General features: G+C 34.3%; 2 protein-coding genes across 4 annotated transcripts; one reads left to right on the top strand and one right to left on the bottom strand.

Annotated features, from left to right (window-relative positions):
* Window positions 1-362: 362 nt before the first annotated feature.
* On the bottom strand, window positions 363-8,520 carry LOC140059200 (NACHT domain- and WD repeat-containing protein 1-like). Of its 2 annotated transcripts, XM_072105061.1 has the most exons (17): window positions 8,425-8,520; window positions 7,869-8,071; window positions 7,491-7,794; window positions 6,321-7,394; window positions 5,817-6,015; window positions 5,487-5,690; window positions 5,254-5,368; window positions 4,929-5,081; window positions 4,639-4,787; window positions 4,280-4,515; window positions 4,051-4,176; window positions 3,731-3,936; window positions 3,350-3,598; window positions 3,072-3,261; window positions 1,955-2,835; window positions 1,263-1,331; window positions 363-1,162 (listed from the first exon to the last, which is right to left on the bottom strand). In XM_072105061.1, exons 2-17 carry the CDS (start codon window positions 7,974-7,976, stop codon window positions 749-751), a joined length of 4,677 nt encoding a protein of 1,558 aa, XP_071961162.1. In that variant the 5' UTR covers window positions 7,977-8,071; window positions 8,425-8,520; the 3' UTR covers window positions 363-748. The 2 variants fall into 2 exon arrangements, with proteins under 2 accessions (XP_071961162.1, XP_071961161.1); XM_072105060.1 differs by lacking the exon at window positions 8,425-8,520 and having other exon boundaries at window positions 7,869-8,162.
* LOC140059202 (dynamin-1-like protein) lies at window positions 4,683-20,055 on the top strand. Of its 2 annotated transcripts, XM_072105063.1 has the most exons (18): window positions 4,683-4,694; window positions 5,276-5,384; window positions 5,879-6,042; window positions 11,411-11,468; window positions 11,603-11,689; window positions 12,102-12,223; window positions 12,408-12,494; window positions 12,757-12,919; window positions 13,094-13,174; window positions 13,633-13,700; window positions 13,812-13,916; window positions 14,005-14,210; window positions 14,517-14,637; window positions 14,896-15,132; window positions 15,355-15,678; window positions 15,767-15,827; window positions 15,943-16,154; window positions 19,034-20,055. In XM_072105063.1, the coding sequence occupies exons 6-18, from the start codon at window positions 12,206-12,208 to the stop codon at window positions 19,088-19,090; spliced, it is 1,740 nt and encodes a 579-aa protein (XP_071961164.1). In that variant the 5' UTR covers window positions 4,683-4,694; window positions 5,276-5,384; window positions 5,879-6,042; window positions 11,411-11,468; window positions 11,603-11,689; window positions 12,102-12,205; the 3' UTR covers window positions 19,091-20,055. The 2 variants fall into 2 exon arrangements, with proteins under 2 accessions (XP_071961164.1, XP_071961163.1); XM_072105062.1 differs by lacking the exons at window positions 4,683-4,694; window positions 5,276-5,384; window positions 5,879-6,042 and adding an exon at window positions 10,767-10,950.
* Window positions 20,056-20,080: the final 25 nt, after the last annotated feature.

Here is a 20,080-nt window from a genome sequence, read left to right as displayed (position 1 = left end):
TGAGAAGTCTCTCAACCTTGAATGTCGTAATGTTTTGGTTGTTGAGAAGTCTCTCAACCTTGAATGTCGTAATGTTTTGGTTGTTGAGAAGTCTTTCAACCTTGAATGTCGTAATGTTTTGGTTGTTGAGAAGTCTCTCAACCTTGTTTTATTTCCTTTGTATTTTAATTGTATACTGTATGTTATAATATTTTTATTTCTAATGAATATGCTTTTTAAATTTTATTTATGAAACATGAAATTGGATTAGCTTAAATTATTGATACTTTTAACCCAGACGTTGCATAAAATATCTTTGTGAGTTCATTTGTCAAAAGGTATTCATAAAATAACAGAGACAAGAATAATTGCAAATTTCCATATTCTGACAGTACTGTAGAATTTAATACAAAAATAACTTCTTCTTTTGAATTCACTAAAATTTAATTATATTTCATCAATCTCTTAAATTCTTTATTTATTATATTAAAATTATATACTGTAAGCTGGTTGTTAAAATACATTAAACTACTACTACTTACACTAATTTACAAATTGAATAAAAATGATTGCATTTAAAATATTACAAATGATGTGATGTGTTCGTACTGTGCCAACTAATGGCACCAAATGGTACTAAGAATAATGGATTTGGCACTGTGCTGTATCTCACTTTTCTATCAAACCAGTTTGTTCTTATTCTTATTTAGTAAGTTTAGTAAAGAAAGACTACTTAGACAAGACAATACTGTACATGTTTTATTGCTGTTTAAAGCACACAGCAAACTTGTGAATTGCGTTTCTTTTTCTTCGGTGGTTTTGACACCTCTTCCTGAGCTTCTGTTTCCGTCAAAGATTCTTTACTGGTATTTTTGTCTAATTCAGTCTCTTTTTCAATTATTGCATTTGTTTTAGCTTCTTCCTCAGATTTGTTAGAAGGCGTAGTATCGATTGGTGCCAGATCATCTGATCGCTGAGAGTCAACAAAACCGTCTGCGCTGGAAAATCCAGGAGTCACTTCAAGAACTTCTGTCGGTTTCTCATGGATCGCTAGGACGATTGGTTGTCCATATCTTGTACCACCAATGATCTCATTATCCTGAATTACCATGGTAACCAGGTCAGAGTAGATGTAGTGAGACATGTAGAAGGAACCATCGCTCATTTGCCAAACTCGTATCAACTAAAATTGAAAACAAGTAAGATATTTAAATTTTTTCTTTGTACTTTATGGATGTTTTGGAATTATATTTGTTGAGGCACAATTATTAAAAAATTCTCACCTTGTCTGATGAACCAGTTACTAAGTAGTGTCCATCTTCAGTAAACGCCATGGAAACCATTTTAAATGTCTATATAGATGTAACAAATTAGAATTAACATAAATTAAAAACAACAATTGATTCATATACTGTAAGTACGGTACTCAAGACCAATAATATTATTATTATTATTATTATTATTATTATTATTACTTGTATAGCGCACATTTATACAACATTTAATTATAATCAGCGGCGCTTCACATCAATTAGTAACGTAACGAAATATAGTGCTTTTAAATGTTTTTTAAACTGATTATATTAAGTGCACTATTAAGTCAAACCTTGGCATGTTGTATCACCATATTAAGTACACTATTAAGTCAAACCTTGGCATGTTGTATCACCAAGCGATAGATTATTCAAACTGTCGCTTGTCATTGGTTAACACGCCTTGAGTTGCGTTTACGTCTTTGCGTTACATTCTAGTGAGAACCAAGCTTAACAATACGTTTCTTCTTGTATCACCATTGTTAGTATATTCCTTAACAATGTTTCTTCTGGTATCACCATTGTTAGTATATTCCTTAACAATGTTTCTTCTTGTATCACCATTGTTAGTATATTCCTTAACAATGTTTCTTCTTGTATCACCATTGTTAGTATATTCCTTAACAATGTTTCTTCTTAGTATATTAGTCTAAAATACTTACATCGTCTATAATTTGTATTAATGTTCCAGCTCTCCAATCCCAAACTGGCACACATGTGTCCAGAGACCCAACAGCAAGGACATCTTCACTCGGACTAAGGACCAAGCTTGTGACAGAAGACTTACACTGTGACAATGTCTTTATGTTAGTGTCGTCATCTCCTAACACTAACACAACACCAGTGTTTAAACCACAGATCACTTGGTTGTCACTTGTAAGTAGAACACGTTCGATTGTTTCATTTTCGTTCTGTAGTGGCGTCCATGTTTTTACAACCGAATGAGTTTCCATATCCCATAATGATATTTTATTTTTAAGTGCTACTGCGGCAAATTTATCGTCCTTTCGGATAGCAATATGGCGGATACAATCTTCAAACTCGTGTCGAGAAATAGCATCGGTCGTGTTTATGTTCCAAATAAGAAATACACCCTCTACGTCACCTGACAACGCTGTGATGTTATTGGAGCATGTTATAATGGTATTAACATTGCATGTATGCTTGTACTGACTCTGTACAGGTTTTCTAGCCTCACAACACCAGACTACTATTTCAGGTGGGTTTGCGGAATAATGCAAGACAAACTTCTTGTCTCTTGTGACGGCGATAACACCAGACTGATCCCGAAAAAAGAGATTGAAATGAGAGATGTACTTCTCCTCCGTACTCCATAATTTGATGTACTGCGACACGATTGAGGTAGAAATGACAATGTCGCCTGTCAAAGCAAAGTTGGAGACTTCAACCTGTTGGCCCTCAAGACTTTCAACAAGTTGGCCAGTTGCCAAATCCCATACATTCATAATGCTGTCTCGCGCTCCAGAGACTATGTACTTATCAGAATATGTCACAGCAACGCAATCAATTATTCCTTCATGTCCTACCAACAGAAACAAATTGTAAATCAGATACAAAAACAGCAAGGAAGTAGAAGAACGCAATCAACATTGTAATTTATATAACGCGTTCCAAGATTCTTGTCATTTGATTGAAGGATTGAGGGTCACATGATATTAAATAAATGTACTGCAGCACTATCTGTATAAACAGATAGTTAACATAAAACCAGATGAAAACATTTTTCAAAGAACTTTATTTACCAATATAATATGTTACCTGTAAGCGTATGTTGTAAGCTGCAGTCCGCAACACTATAGACGAGAACGTTCATGTCTGCTGCAACCACCATCCACCTGGAGTCGTTGCTAGCACACAGAGAGTACACCCTAGCATTATCTGGTGTTTGCATCACATGCTTTATGCTCACCTCAATCTCACTTTCTTCAATTTTTGAAGTTGAGAAAATCTGTAGAAATTATGAAAAAAAGATTCGTAACAATTACGGTTGTTTAATTTCAATCTTTTTTTCTCAATCAACTGCATTAAATACTTACTCTCAATCCTCCAACTTTGTCCCCAGCAAGAATATGTCCGTCATTAGTCATGACGACCTTTGACACTTCGCCATCAAACTCCTTTTTGTCTGCTAGTAGGTTGCCTGTAGCAACTGACCAAACTTTGACACTTTTATCATCAGATCCACTAACCAGTATCATGTCATCCTTGCTTATGAATATTGATGAGACTGGTGAACTATGACCTGTCAAATTATGTATTTCAACACCTGAACTCAATTCATAAACCTATAGAGATAAATATTAAAACTGATAATATAACACAACTTGCAACAATGTTTTGATTTATTGAAAAACAAAAATTTAATTCATAACAATTGTTCTCACACTCTCAATTTAATATTTCAGATTCATCCTTACATTAATGATCGCATTAGATGCGGAGATAATCTTGCTACAGTCATGTGATATACAAAGTACTGAATGATTGGAGTATGATGAATGATCTTCTTTGATCACCCGAAGCTCTTCACCAGAATCAACATCCCAGACTCTGAGAGAGTCATCAGCAGATCCTGAGACAAGATAGGCAGAATCAGAAGACATGGCGACACAGTGAACTGGTCCTATATAAGAGCAAAAGTTTATTTTAACATTGCATATTCTCAAACTTAATTTTAATTGTAAGTATACAGTACAATATTCAAATTTGAGTGTATAATGTTAACGGAGATATTGACCTGAATGACCTGTGAAGGTCAATATTGGTTCACCGTCCATTAGATCCCAGAGCCTAGCAGTACCGTCCTCACTTGCACTCACCGCCAAAGTGCCTTCCTCATTTGCCACAATATCTAGTATATTTCCTAAAAGGAAAACAAAATGCGTGAGATAATTGACAATTGTAGAGAGATCTCTGCATCTAATCTTTCTTTTTTTATCTATCTTATAAAAATGTGTTGCTTTTACCTGTATGTCCAACAAGCGTTGCTCGGTGTGGGCCTCCAGGAGAAGGGTAACAGCTACGCGTAGCATACACCACCTGCTTATGATAGTTCTTACACCATCTAGTAGCGCCCTTTAACAGTGACTTTATAATGCACGTATGTGTGTCGGCAAAATGCAACATTCGCCCGAGTACGTCGGTTGCTAGGCAATTTGATTGTTTTAGAATTATTGCATATTCTAAGGTTGGCTTCACTAATCTAATAAAAAAAGAATTTTCAAAACATTTAACATTAAAATAAAAATGATTCTTTATATTATTTTCTGTTAGGTTTGTTAATGTTAGAACCGCTTGTAACGACAGACTTTATTCCAAATCTCACCTGAGCAGATCCTGAACAAGCCGCAGCTCTACTATAAGTTGTTCACTTGTTGTTGGGTAAGCAATGATCATATCCATTTCTTCTATGACATGTTGTGGCGTGTAAGCCTCTACCCATGAATACAGGAAGTCAAAGTTTCCAAGAATGTGCTAAAAAGGAGATATTATGCAACTATTTAGTTAGTTATATTGAGTTAAGTTTTACCATTGTTATTTTTAGTTGCATACTCAAAATTAAATATGTACACTTGTAAGAAATTTCTTTCAGTGTTTTTAAAATTAAGTATGTACCTTTATCATTTGCTCCTCATTTTCAGCATGGAGCATATGATACGGAAGTTCATTTAGCTTTCGATAATTGAACACATTCTTAAACATAATTGGTTGATGCGAGACGTTCCTGTAGGCTTCTAAGGTTTCTTTACGTTGGTTCAGAATTAGAGTCTGTGGAAAAGAAAGACAACTTTATTAGCGAAACACCATTTTTATTTTCACCTTATTAGAAGGTGACCCTCAACAACGTATGCAATGTATCAAGGGACCCTCTTGGGGGTGTGTGACAGTGGCGTTAACAAATACTCAAGGCTGTATGTTTCAGAGTAAATGATTATTTTACCTTCTTTTGATTTCCACTCCAGGTACCCAAGAAGAAATCTACCAACAGCTGATGCCGAGCACGTCTCTCCTTGTCATCTAGCAAGTACTTGTCTCTGGATGCTTCAATGAATTGCCTGCCGCATACAAAAAGTAATTATTTTACTGTGATTTACTATTTATTGACCAAAATGTTGAATTGAATGTATAAAGTTATAAAATAACTTAGAGTATATGACAATGTAAAGCACTAACCTATGATAGAGGACCATTACGGTCCTGCCATCCGCCTCACGGTTTACCATATACTCTCGTATCTCATTATGAAGACGCGCCCACAGTAGAGGGGGTAGTCTGACTACGTCAGGGTTTGGTGGTGACCAATACTGGTATATTTCATCTAGGACTTCATCGTCAATTGATAAGATATCTTCCAATTCACCCTCAGTCACTCCATTTCTATTAATAAATAATAAAGTAAATAGATTTAAAATTTACCCTTATATTATGCTAAAAACATAACGTCATAGAATTAATTTAGGGCGAATTTACACTACCAAAAAATTAGCATACTATTATTATTACCTTGATGCACTTATGTAGCCCATTGCATGTGAAACCACAGTTTTTCCAAATTGTCTTTCCAGACGGTCAAACAGCTGCCAAATAGCTTCCCGTACCGTGTACGCCAGGTCGCTGTCTTCCACAGCAGTGTATGACTTCCAACGCCGTGCTTCTTCAAAAACCAACTTTAAGAAGATAGGCTGAGGACATTGCTGAAAGGCTGTAGTAATACAGTAGTTATATTCAGGTTAGCTATTGATATACTACACACTAGTTTCAGTTCAGTTTATTTCACACAACATATTACACTATATATACACTTAATAATAATAAAATTATTGATTTTGTGTGTGAAGATTATAATAAGCCATAAACAAGAATAATAGTCTTTGGTGTACAACTACATTTTGTTTTATGGTTTCCATTGCAAACACTAGTAAAATAATATAAAGTTGAGAATGAATTGACTTTCCTGTAATTTAACACTAAACTAAATAATACCAATCAATTTAAACAATCACAAACCTTTTCTTATAACAATAGACTGTTCTTGAGTAACTGTTCTGTTAATACTAGCCATCCAGGAGTTTAGGATCTCCTCTCCAGTATCATCTGGCAATGGTTTCACTGCCATAAAACACTCCTCGTCTACAATCCACTCTTTCAGCTCATCCAAAATATTTGACGCATCTGGCAATGTGGACAGGATTATCTTGACATTAGGCGGACATTTTTTCGGCAGCCATTTTACCTCGTAAGCATCAAATGCAGGCTGAAGTTGATCAAGCGAATCTAATAGTATGATTAATGGTTTGTCTTCAGCGACATCTGAAACGTGTTGAAGTAAAACCGGAAAATATTTTACAAGATCTGCAAATCTCTTCAAGTTGACGCTAGATGGAATAGTTAGGTTATACACTTCACATATCTGGTTAAATATTGAAAGCATAACTTGAAAAATATTGGAGGTATGTGATGACGTTCCAAGAAATCGTAAGACTGTTTGGCAGTCTCTTTTATTCTGCTGTTCCATCGCAGCTTTTGCCATCACTGAAGTCTTCCCAACACCAGATGGCCCGTGTATCACCAGTGGCTTCGTTTTCGCTGGATTTGACAGATAAATTTCAATCTCTTGTAACAGTCCTTTTCGTCCGCAGAAGTTCTTACATTTCTGTAGGCAGAATTTACTGTGGTGAAGCACTTCCATAAAGAGTGCGTCTTGGCAGAGCTCCAAGAGATTGGATTCTCCAAGACCTTTCTTCACCAAATCTTTAACATCTTTTACAAACGTCGTACAAAGTTTGATCAGGTATTGATAGTGTTCGATGTTTGTGGCATCTACTCCCTCACTTGTCCACTCTATGAAGTACTTATGAATGTTATTCTTACTGAGCTTAGAAGGAAGAAACTCTTCTTTGAATTCCTTCAGAAGATCTCGTGCTTCTTTGTCAATTTCCAAAGAATTGAGGAAATCTGTGTAACTATGAACGTTAGTGTTTTTGAGATTGTCTTCCAGGTGGTTCAGCGTCCTTACGAATGCAACACAGTGATTATCTGGGTTGTCAGTGTTTAGGGCAAACTTGACCTCCTGTTCAGTAACTAAGCAAAACAGAAATTGTTTTTTTTAAATACTAAATCAACTCTAGGCCTACTGATTATAAAAAATAGTGTTGTTTTTTTAATTGCAAGTATTACCTGACATAGAATAATGTTTCATTCTGTCTTGTCCGATTTCATTAGCTACTATGGCGCCCTCAACTGCTTTTCTCAGTGCTTTGCTTATATTGTTAGAGTTTCTAATCCAGTCGTCTTTTCTGTCCTGTGTGACCTTTTGAAGTACAAACACTGGCGGGTCACAATTGTCATCTTTTTGGTACCAACGTTCCAGAAGACTATGGTCATTCTCATCATCTTTAGCAAACTTTAGAATGGTTTCAAATTCTATGGCATCAATAGCAGCTGGGTTTGGTCTCCAGCCATAACGCTGGCCAAGCAAAAACTAAAAAACACAGACAGTTAATAAATCAAAATTTAAAAAATACTGTTGATTCGTTGCGGTAAATGAATACTTACCAGCACATTTGGTCCTACTGATAGGTTCTGACAGTTCTCAATCTCACGTAGACAGATGTTCAGCGTCATGTGATCGTCGTTAACTTCATCCCTCACACCCCATCGCATGTCAACTACCTGGAAGTCTAGGCCTTTTTCTTGACACCATTTCTTCAACGTTGGATACGCCTTCTGAAGTAGAATATTCCTCTCTGCCACAGTATCTAATAATAACAATGTTTTTATTATCATGTGATAGCAACTTCTGAACTCTTGATCAGGTTTGGTTGCAATCATATCATTACTGTCATGATGTTGGAGCAGATCCTCCAAGTGAGTCCATATGATAGCAATATGCAGTTTAAACATTTTTGTTCCTAGAAATCTTTAAACAAAGAACACAAGGTCCGCAGATCCTAACAACATCCTCTTTCTGAGCATTACCATCCCAAGTTATAATGCACAGACACCACAGATAACAGATAGTGAGAATGTTCACTTCTTCAAGCAATGACAACCCACCTCTACCCCTGACTCACCCCCAAATGATGACAACCCACCTCTACCCCTGACTCACCCCCAAATGTTGAACTAACAAAGATTCTGACAATCTTAGAAGGTACTTTTGGCAAAGAGTTCAGCTTGCCTAGCAACACAGCCCTCTTGATGTCATTCACCATTTTCTTACTGTCTGTACATTTGTCTGAACTGTTAAAAAAGAACAAAATCATAAATTATCACTTGACAAGAGACATTGATCTGGAAAGGAAATTGTCATTTTAGATTGTTATTGGTCAGTGTAGAAGGTTATTTTGGTGGGTTTGTGGTGTCACAACACAATGATTGTCATTATCACACAACTGGACATCAGTATACTTCCTATAGTATCACTATTTTGATTCAAGAATATTAAATAACAACATTGGTATAAAAGCTAACATGTGTGTATGCAGTTGACACATTATAATGTTTATTTATATTCTATATATTTTTTTAAAAACCAGTAGGCCTAGAGAAAGTACAAAACCAGTAGGCCTAGAGAAAGTACAAAACTGAATGGTATCAACAATTATAGATTGACCTAAATACAGCTGGATTATTATACTACACAACACTCCTGACTTCCTCAATGTATTAGTAGAATATTAATTGAGGATGTGATGTCAGGAAATGGAAAAGTAATATTACCTTCAGTTTCACTTATTGTACAATAACAATTATAAGTAAAATATTTAAAATATATCGTCATATCCCATGTTATCCTGTAGGTTTGTGTGTAACAATGCAGTTTATTAATTACAATATTATTTGTGTTATTGAATCAATGTGTGTGTGATAATCACTAAGCAACCTTGACAAAAGAAACAAATGAAGCGTATGTTCTGGCGGCTAATTATTTGAAAACAAAAAATGCGTACAAATGAATGCAGCTAAATTGAACTGAGTCTTAAATGTAGTATTGCAGACTGATTACAATTGTGTAGAAAAAACTGTTTTAGAAATATTAATGGCAACAATCTTTTTTATGCTGATATATTTACAATAATAATTTATCCATATATAAGTTATGTACAAAATTAGCCCGAGAACATATAATCTCTATTTAACACTCCTGTTATGGCGAATTCTGTTTGCTGTTGTTTTGAAATAAAATAAAAAAGGAAAATCTTTTAAAGAAATGAAAAAAGGAAACATCAATAAAAAAAATAAAAACTTGAAGTAAAATCTTTTAAAGAAATTAACAAAGAGATGCTCAATGAGAATAAAGAAACATTGTATTGTGAGTCCATATTCATTCATTTTACTTCACAATGCATCACACTTAAGTTATTAAATATTAATTCAATCTTTTCTGAAAAGTTGTGGTAATAATATCTATGAATATGTGGAACAACTGACCTCATCAAAGCATGGCATAACAGGAAGCTTAAGTTAGCACTGTATCTACAAAATATTGAATCACAGGCGCCGGCCTAAACGTAAACTCTTAAAGTTTTTTGATACTAAAGTAAAACTATAAATAAGTAAAACAAAGAATACATACCAAGACATTTCAATGATTAAGTGGATTAAATTAAGTCTCTCTTATATTTTTGTATGTTTGGTTTAAAAAAACGCCTCTTCTTTTGTAAATAACAAATTGTAGAATGGCCTAACAATTTATGTATCATTAGGATGTACAGAATGTCAAGGTCATGTTTCTAAGAATAATAATTGTTGCTTTTTAAACAAATAACCAAACATCCCCCACTCAATTTTTAAATACTTCCTTGTGTACTTTTTTACTCATATTTAACATGCTTTTTTAAATAGCAAAATCAATACAATTAATTTAAATAAATCAATTAAGTTGTAATTGTATGTAATTTGATTTATTGGTCATTTTGGTTGTTAATGTTATTTAAAATTCTGTCGAAAATTATGTAATAACTTACATGTGCATTACACAACATTTAACTGCAAAAACCAGGGAGTTGTTAATTTCAAATCCCTATACCTCCTTGGTTGGTACACTAACAATTTAATTTGTTGACTCACTGTGTGACTGTTGTGACTGTTGTGACTGTTGTGACCTTGGACTCCGCGATTGGTTACGGAATAGGACCAATCTAGGTACGTACGTGCCGTTGTTCCCCAAACGGGACAGTTTTTGACAGGACCACCGTCGTTCAATATTGCATTATACTCATGCATATTCAGATAAATACAAGCTATATTTTAAACGAGACTGCTAATTTGGGCTATTATGCTGTCTCCTGGATACACAAAACATTTGCACTTCATCAATCAAAACAAAAGCACATGACAATGCCGTCACGCACCATTGATCAGACAACAACTTAGCAGTTAGCGTCTGGACCAATCATTTATATTCCCCACTCAACGACTGTTCTCTTGAGTTGAAAGGTCACAAACGAAACCAAAAAAGGGCTTTCCCATCCCTCCCCGGTGAAATTTGTTGTCTTTATTTGCTTCTATTTGCTCTGCGTTGGAAATTAAAATGGAAGCGTTAATTCCTGTGATAAATAAGCTTCAAGATGTGTTCAACACAGTTGGTTCAGATACAATTCAATTACCACAAATTGTTGTTATTGGGACCCAGGTAAACAACTTTGTTTTACGGGCATTAAACTTTTTTTAACCGGGGAAATTCTCATCGAACCGCCTATGTATTTTATTGAAAGGAAGTGATCTTCCTATCTTTTCAACATCATTATGTGGGTGGATGACTTGGGCACGGCAGTAATTCATAACTTAACTATAAAAATACATTTTAAGCCGAGTTTATTGAATTGTATTTAAACTGAACTTTAATTTAAAACATTTTTATATTTTTATTGAATTCGAAAAATGAGATTATATAGAATTTAGAAAGAAGGTATTTACTACACTACTAGGCAGGCCTATCAACAATAAATTAGTGATAAATAAAAAAAAAAAAAATTACATTGTATATCTTGCATAAAAGGTTGTACAATTTTATATTGTCTTTTTTATGATATAAATTACAAACTGTAATAAATATCCTATTGATTTATTCTTTGATTTGTTTTCATTTTCAGAGTAGTGGCAAAAGTTCTGTATTAGAAAGTCTGGTTGGACGTGATTTTCTTCCAAGAGGTAAAGACGCAAAACACAATTATAGATGTGGTTGAACTGTGACAATTTTAAACATAAAATGCAAGAATTATTAGATGAAAATAATTATTATTTGACTCTTTGTAGCAAACTAATGTTGAATTTATGTTTTTTAGGAAATGGAATTGTTACAAGAAGACCAACAATCTTACAATTGGTTCACATAGATCCAGAAGATAGAAAATCAGTATTAGAAGGAGATGGTAGGGATAAGCTATCATTGTTAACAACAACATCTTCACACTAATGTCTATTATTATTCTTCAGTCAGTGTATAGTGTTTGCTATATACAACAGTACTATGATTGTCTACATCATCACAACAATCATTTTTAAACTGCATCCATATTTTTATATTGTATAACTAACCTTTTGTCTGTCTTAATGTACTTTATGTAAAGCGCCTTTGAGCATGTTTTTTCATGAAAAGGGCGCTATATAAATGTGGTATATTATTATTATTATTGTCGCCATGTTCCTCCTTTTTATCATTCTTCCATCATGTTATACAGTTTAATATTCAGTATAAATAACTACTTAGTCATAACATCATTTATTTTTAATTGTTTATATCAGAAACTGTAATTTAAATGATTGTTTTTACTTTATTTTTAGAAGAGTTAGAAGCGGAAGAATGGGGTAAATTCTTGCACACAAAAAACAAAATTTACACAGATTTTGAAGAAATAAAAAATGAATTAGAAGCGGAAACCGAGAGAATGACAGGGACAAATAAGGTAAAAGTCTTTAAAAATGTATACTTTATGAAACCCTACTATATTTTGTGTCTTCTCCTGGTTCATATGAAGGGTGTAGTACACAGTTGTCAGTTGAATTATTACAACAAAAATAAAATTGTACTTTCATTATTTGGTTTATTATAAAAGTTTTAAAAAGAATGAATGTAATGTTACGTTGCAGGGCATTTCACCTGAGCCTATCAACCTTAAGATCTACTCCACCAAGGTACTTAACCTGACACTGGTGGATTTACCTGGACTTACTAAGGTAAGAACGTCTTACTTTTAAAAATACATGCTTAAGTAGAAAACTGAAGCTTGTTTCAAATCAGTTCTTTTGATTTGAGGATTGGATTCATCTAAGATTTAGGAAAAGACATATCCAACAATATTTTCTCAGGTTATTTTGGAAACAGACTTAAAGCAAAATCATTGACTTAAAGCAAAATCATTGACTTAAAGCAAAATCATTGACTTAAAACAAATTTAGATTCTATTTATAAAAGTAAGTTTGATATATTTATTTCTAGGTGCCTGTAGGTGATCAACCAGAAGACATTGAGCACCAAGTGCGCTCAATTATACTTAAGTACATCAGTAATCCCAACTCAATAATCTTAGCGGTTACAGCCGCTAACACGGACCTTGCTACGTCAGAAGCGCTCAAACTAGCTAAAGAGGTCGACCCTGACGGTATGATATTTAGTTGTTTTTATCCATAATAATATAATCCTATTTTATGATTGATTTATACAATAGTTGTATAATTCTTGATTGACTCTCACCATACGTTACAGTGTTGTCATATAACATAGAAAACAAAAATACAATGTAGGTCACAAGTATTTTTCAATATATTTTTGTAAGGTCGTCGGACATTGGCAGTGATAACTAAATTGGATTTGATGGATGCTGGCACAGACGCAGTTGATGTTTTATGTGGACGAGGTTAGTTTGTACTTAAAGTAAACTAAAACTTATTTATTTTATACTGGGTAACATCTTCAGAGGGCCCAGTTATGATCAGTGGCTGTATGTGTATTAGTACACTGGGGTAATTGTAACTAATGAGTTTATCATCTTGTATTTATTATTTATACTGGGTAACCTCTTTAGTCTCAGACTGGTCTCTCAGTGGGATGGTCATCTTGACCGCTCGGCCATTCACTTGATTATCATCAGACTGGTCTCTCAGTGGGATGGTCATCTTGACCGCTCGGCCATTCACTTGATTATCATCAGACTGGTCTCTCAGTGGGATGGTCCCACCATCTTGACCGCTCGGCCATTCACTTGATTATCATCAGACTGGTCTCTCAGTGGGATGGTCATCTTGACCGCTCGGCCATTCACTTGATTATCATCAGTTTGTATTAATTGGATGTTTTGGTTTGTTTACATTTCAGTGATTCCTGTTAAGCTGGGTATAATTGGTATTGTTAATAGAAGTCAGATGGACATTAATAACAAAAAGGTAGGCTGATATTGTTTATTGAGTTTATAGCGATGTGTACTCATTGCGTATGTATACTCATTGAGTTTGATATTTTAATCTGGTTTTAATTATTTCATTATTTTTCTAAAGAGCATAGACGAAGCCAGTAGAGATGAGTCAGCATTTTTACAGAGAAAGTATCCAGCTTTAGCCAATAGAAATGGAACAATGTTTCTTGCAAAAACTTTAAATAGAGTAAGTTAAAAAAAACATTTAGATTAAAATGAAAACATAAATGAAAAATAAAACACCACTACTCAACTTCTTGTTTGAATTTCAACAGCTTTTAATGCATCACATTAGAGACTGCCTACCTGACCTCAAGACAAGGGTCAATGTGTTAGCCTCCCAGTTCCAGCAGTTGCTGCAGTCATTTGGAGAACCTGTTGAGGATGAGGCCCAGACTCTGTTACAGATCACAACAAAGTTTGCCTCGGAATATTGTGCAACCATTGAAGGAACCTCAAAGAATATTGAAATTTCAGAACTGTAAGTAGACCTACAAATCTAATATCTTAGTATGTAAGTAACAGACAAATTTGAGGTTAGAGTAGTAGGCCTACAAATCAAATTTCTTATGTAAAGTCCTGTCTACACTATCAAACTAGTTTGAAAACAAAAATGTGCCTAAATATGGTAGTGGTATGCCCAAATATGGTAGTGACCATATGGGTACATTACATTTTTTCATCACATAAAGTTTGATAATTTAGACCGAGCTTTAGACACATTTAAGGTTAGTATATAGTACAGCATATTTGATATTGTGGTTAGAATTTTTAATTTATTTTCTAGATGTGGTGGTGCTCGTATATGTTATATTTTTCATGAAACGTTTGGTCGTACGTTGAGTGGTATTGATCCTCTTGGTGGTCTTAAGACTATTGATATATTAACAGCCATTAGGAACGCTACGGTAAGTCCGCCTTTTGTTAGTTTTAAGGTATACATCAATGCTTGTACGTTGTGTATTACAAACAGTATAATGAAATCAAACATTAATAGTAAATGTACTTGTTTCCCATTTCTTATCAGTTCAATGCTTTGCATTTAAATCTTCATGTTAGTTATTCTTTTGTTCTTGCGTTGTGTCTCACAAACAAGTATACAAACCATTTGATGTGAAACATTAAGGCACCTAAAATTATTCGTACCTTTTTGTTTTCTTTGTCAGGGACCAAGACCCGCTTTATTTGTACCAGAGGTCTCATTTGAATTACTAGTAAAAAGACAGATTCGTCGTTTAGAAGAGCCTAGCTTACGGTGCGTCGAGCTTGTTCACGAAGAGATGCAGCGAATCATTCAACATTGCGGTACGCAAGAGATGTTACGATTTCCCAAGCTTCATGATCGCATCGTAGAAGTTGTCACAAGACTGCTGAGACAAAGGCTGCCTACTACAAACACTATGGTAAAGTTTTAAATATGTTTATCATTATATAAACAATAAAGAGTGACATACAGTAATACAATGTAAATTCTCGAAAAATTCTCGGAGTCATTTGCGTGACCAAGGCTACTGAAAATCGCCGAAACGTAGCAAGTGAGTACTTGATAATTGGTTTATCGAACGTTACATTTTTATACAACAATATAAATTGCCTAACAAAATGTTCAACTGTTTAAATTTCAGGTTGAAAATATTGTGGGTATTGAGCTGGCATACATAAACACAAAACACCCTGACTTCGTTGATGCTGCGGTAATCAACGCCCTCGCTCATCAAAGCAATGATGTAAAAAAACATCGTGTTGATGTGGTGTCATCGAGTGAACAGCTTGAGAAAGATAGGCAGCTTGCAAAGGCAGCGGCAGCACAGCTTTCAATTTCAGATGGTCAGAAAGAAAGTGACCGAGCTTGGGGTTCATTTTGGAAGGCTGGACCTCGGTCAGGTACCCCTACAGACAGCCCTCACAAGGAGGCTAAACAACCTACTCTTAATCTTCTGTCAGATGAGGTATGTTGTGTCTTGTATTACATCTTTTGGTCATTATAGTATATCGTATCTAATGATTTAGATCTAAATTTAATATTGTTTTTTTTAGCCAACTTTACCTTCTGCAAGAAAACTATCAAATAAAGAACAGAAGGATGTGGATGTAATAAGTATGTATCTAGTTTTTTTTCTTATAAATTATTTTTTCAACCTACAAAATGATTTTGAGAATTCTTCTCATTGAGTATAAAAAATAAATGGTTTCTTAAATTTGTTTGATTTCAGAGAAGCTCATCAACAGCTATTTTCTAATTGTGCGTAAAAACATCCAAGACAGTGTACCAAAAGCTATCATGCATTTCTTGGTGAACTATGTACGAGACCAATTACAAAGTGAGCTGGTTGGTAAATTATATAAACAAGAACAAATAAGTACGCTACTAAAAGAGTCTGAGCTCATGGTTCAAAGGAGACGAGAAGCGGCAAAGATGTTAGGGGTAAGAGTTTGCAATTTGTCATTATCTGATGTTTTGTATTTTAAAATGTATAGGCCTCCTGTATGATAATGTGATGTTTGATGTGTAGGCCTACTGTATGATAATGTGATGTTTGATGTGTAGGCCTACTGTATGATAATGTGATGTTTGATGTGTAGGCCTACTGTATGATAATGTGATGTTTGATGTATAGGCCTACTGTATGATAATGTGATGTTTGATGTGTAGGCCTACTGTATGATAATGTGATGTTTGATGTGTAGGCCTACTGTATGATAATGTGATGTTTGATGTATAGGCCTACTGTATGATAATGTGATGTTTGATGTGTAGGCCTACTGTATGATAATGTGATGTTTGATGTGTAGGCCTACTGTATGATAATGTGATGTTTGATGTGTAGGCCTACTGTATGATAATGTGATGTTTGATGTGTAGGCCTACTGTATGATAATGTGATGTTTGATGTATAGGCCTACTGTATGATAATGTGATGTTTGATGTATAGGCCTACTGTATGATAATGTGATGTTTGATGTATAGGCCTACTGTATGATAATGTGATGTTTGATGTGTAGGCCTACTGTATGATAATGTGATGTTTGATGTGTAGGCCTACTGTATGATAATGTGATGTTTGATGTATAGGCCTACTGTATGATAATGTGATGTTTGATGTGTAGGCCTACTGTATAATAATGTGATGTTTGATGTGTAGGCCTACTGTATAATAATGTGATGTTTGATGTATAGGCCTACTGTATGATAATGTGATGTTTGATGTGTAGGCCTACTGTATGATAATGTGATGTTTGATGTGTAGGCCTACTGTATGATAATGTGATGTTTGATGTATAGGCCTACTGTATGATAATGTGATGTTTGATGTATAGGCCTACTGTATGATAATGTGATGTTTGATGTGTAGGCCTACTGTATGATAATGTGATGTTTGATGTGTAGGCCTACTGTATGATAATGTGATGTTTGATGTATAGGCCTACTGTATGATAATGTGATGTTTGATGTGTAGGCCTACTGTATGATAATGTGATGTTTGATGTGTAGGCCTACTGTATGATAATGTGATGTTTGATGTGTAGGCCTACTGTATGATAATGTGATGTTTGATGTGTAGGCCTACTGTATGATAATGTGATGTTTGATGTATAGGCCTACTGTATGATAATGTGATGTTTGATGTATAGGCCTACTGTATGATAATGTGATGTTTGATGTATAGGCCTACTGTATGATAATGTGATGTTTGATGTGTAGGCCTACTGTATGATAATGTGATGTTTGATGTGTAGGCCTACTGTATGATAATGTGATGTTTGATGTGTAGGCCTACTGTATAATAATGTGATGTTTGATGTGTAGGCCTACTGTATAATAATGTGATGTTTGATGTATAGGCCTACTGTATGATAATGTGATGTTTGATGTGTAGGCCTACTGTATGATAATGTGATGTTTGATGTGTAGGCCTACTGTATGATAATGTGATGTTTGATGTATAGGCCTACTGTATGATAATGTGATGTTTGATGTATAGGCCTACTGTATGATAATGTGATGTTTGATGTGTAGGCCTACTGTATGATAATGTGATGTTTGATGTATAGGCCTACTGTATAATAATGTGATGTTTGATGTATAGGCCTACTGTATGATAATGTGATGTTTGATGTGTAGGCCTACTGTATGATAATGTGATGTTTGATGTGTAGGCCTACTGTATGATAATGTGATGTTTGATGTGTAGGCCTACTGTATAATAATGTGATGTTTGATGTGTAGGCCTACTGTATAATAATGTGATGTTTGATGTGTAGGCCTACTGTATGATAATGTGATGTTTGATGTGTAGGCCTACTGTATAATAATGTGATGTTTGATGTGTAGGCCTACTGTATGATAATGTGATGTTTGATGTGTAGGCCTACTGTATGATAATGTGATGTTTGATGTATAGGCCTACTGTATGATAATGTGATGTTTGGTGTATAGGCCTACTGTATGATAATGTGATGTTTGATGTGTAGGCCTACTGTATGATAATGTGATGTTTGATGTGTAGGCCTACTGTATGATAATGTGATGTTTGATGTATAGGCCTACTGTATGATAATGTGATGTTTGATGTATAGGCCTACTGTATGATAATGTGATGTTTGATGTATAGGCCTACTGTATGATAATGTGATGTTTGATGTGTAGGCCTACTGTATGATAATGTGATGTTTGATGTGTAGGCCTACTGTATGATAATGTGATGTTTGATGTATAGGCCTACTGTATGATAATGTGATGTTTGATGTGTAGGCCTACTGTATAATAATGTGATGTTTGATGTATAGGCCTACTGTATGATAATGTGATGTTTGATGTGTAGGCCTACTGTATAATAATGTGATGTTTGATGTATAGGCCTACTGTATGATAATGTGATGTTTGATGTATAGGCCTACTGTATGATAATGTGATGTTTGATGTATAGGCCTACTGTATGATAATGTGATGTTTGATGTGTAGGCCTACTGTATGATAATGTGATGTTTGATGTGTAGGCCTACTGTATAATAATGTGATGTTTGATGTATAGGCCTACTGTATGCTAATGTGATGTTTGATGATGAAAATAAATGATTATTAGCCTCCTATATCATTTCTATTATCCACGTGTGAAAAAGAGGAAATCAAAACCGGGTAAAATCGAGGATTGTTTAAGCCCCTCATTTTAGTTGTGTATTTTCTAGTACAGGTTTTTGTCAATTTAATTTAAGTCCAAATGAACACAGTGTTCAAGGTTTCATAGTGGAAGCCCTGGATCAGAGTCTATTTTTTACTTTTAAATTGTTTTTATTTTTTTACAGGCATTGCAAAAGGCAAGTCAGATCATAGCGGAGGTACGAGAAACGCATATGTGGTAGAGGGCGCAAGTGCACACATGTTAAGTACCGCATGAAGCATTGATGAAAACGTGAGTTGAATTTCACACATTCAAGGAGCAATATACAATACAGTAAGGAGATAAAGTTTCTGCAGTAACTGCAGTATTCTTTCTACTGTGGAAACTTTAACAGTGTATGATGGATTGTAATGAACTATTTGGGGAATATCTATAGCATAGTAGTATAGTAACAATTATTTTCAAATTTTGAAAGTTGTTTGCATGCATTCATGTAGATGTGGGTGTATTAAAAGATTTACAAAATATCTTTGGAGTATGTTAAGAAGTCTTGACCCCTGACATTGCATACTGAGATAATATTTGATCTAGAATGTATGGTAAGAAGTCAATACCCACCTCATGAGTTGTAATTGTTCAGATTGTATAACATTTATAAATTAAAATCTATTACATTTGGCCTGCTTTAAATGTTGAATATACTTGTATGTGCATTTTATACTAAATGCTTAGTGTAGGTTGTAACAATATAGAATTGTATCATAAATAAAATATCATTTTAAAATCAAATTATCATGCAAATACGATTGATAACCGAAGCGCATTGGAATGTTGGTCACATTTATTCTGATTAACAAAAAATATAAATTTATTTTGATTGTTAATTTAAGACTGGTTGTTATTTGCTGTTGTCATGACAACATGGTGTGCTGTAAATATTGTTGCTTTTTCATGGAGTGTACATTATTTAGGTGCTTCAATATTGTTTTTTATGTTTTATATTTTTTTGAGTCAGTTTCTTTCAGATGTCATGGAAAATCTTACTACATATCTTTTTTTTAAACCTTTTTATCCAAGAATATCCCACTCTCCTGTTGATTTCTAAAGGTGGTCCTTAATATTTAATATTCATCGGGGTATCTGTAAACTATGTATTAAGAAAAAGACATTTGGTAACTATTAAAACAAATCCTATCTCAGATTGAACTCTATTGTAATCTTTTTATCTGTG

This window comes from Antedon mediterranea, chromosome 9, assembly GCF_964355755.1.
Source record: "Antedon mediterranea chromosome 9, ecAntMedi1.1, whole genome shotgun sequence".
Classification (NCBI taxonomy): Eukaryota; Metazoa; Echinodermata; class Crinoidea; order Comatulida; family Antedonidae; genus Antedon; species Antedon mediterranea.
This window is presented reverse-complemented; position numbering and strand designations above follow the sequence as displayed.

Excerpts from the sequence above, each read along its gene's own strand:
- LOC140059200 (XM_072105060.1), bottom strand. The coding sequence starts at position 8,144 with ATGATTGCAACCAAACCTGATCAAGAGTTCAGAAGTTGCTATCACATG. Across the intron at positions 7,395-7,490 it reads GAAACATTATTCTATGTCAG|TTACTGAACAGGAGGTCAAG; the intron begins GTAATACTTGCA and ends TGTTTTGCTTAG. Across the intron at positions 4,788-4,928 it reads ATGAGGAGCAAATGATAAAG|CACATTCTTGGAAACTTTGA; the intron begins GTACATACTTAA and ends TCTCCTTTTTAG.
- LOC140059202 (XM_072105062.1), top strand. The coding sequence starts at position 10,849 with ATGGAAGCGTTAATTCCTGTGATAAATAAGCTTCAAGATGTGTTCAAC. Across the intron at positions 12,224-12,407 it reads GAATGACAGGGACAAATAAG|GGCATTTCACCTGAGCCTAT; the intron begins GTAAAAGTCTTT and ends GTTACGTTGCAG. Across the intron at positions 15,828-15,942 it reads GAAGGATGTGGATGTAATAA|AGAAGCTCATCAACAGCTAT; the intron begins GTATGTATCTAG and ends GTTTGATTTCAG.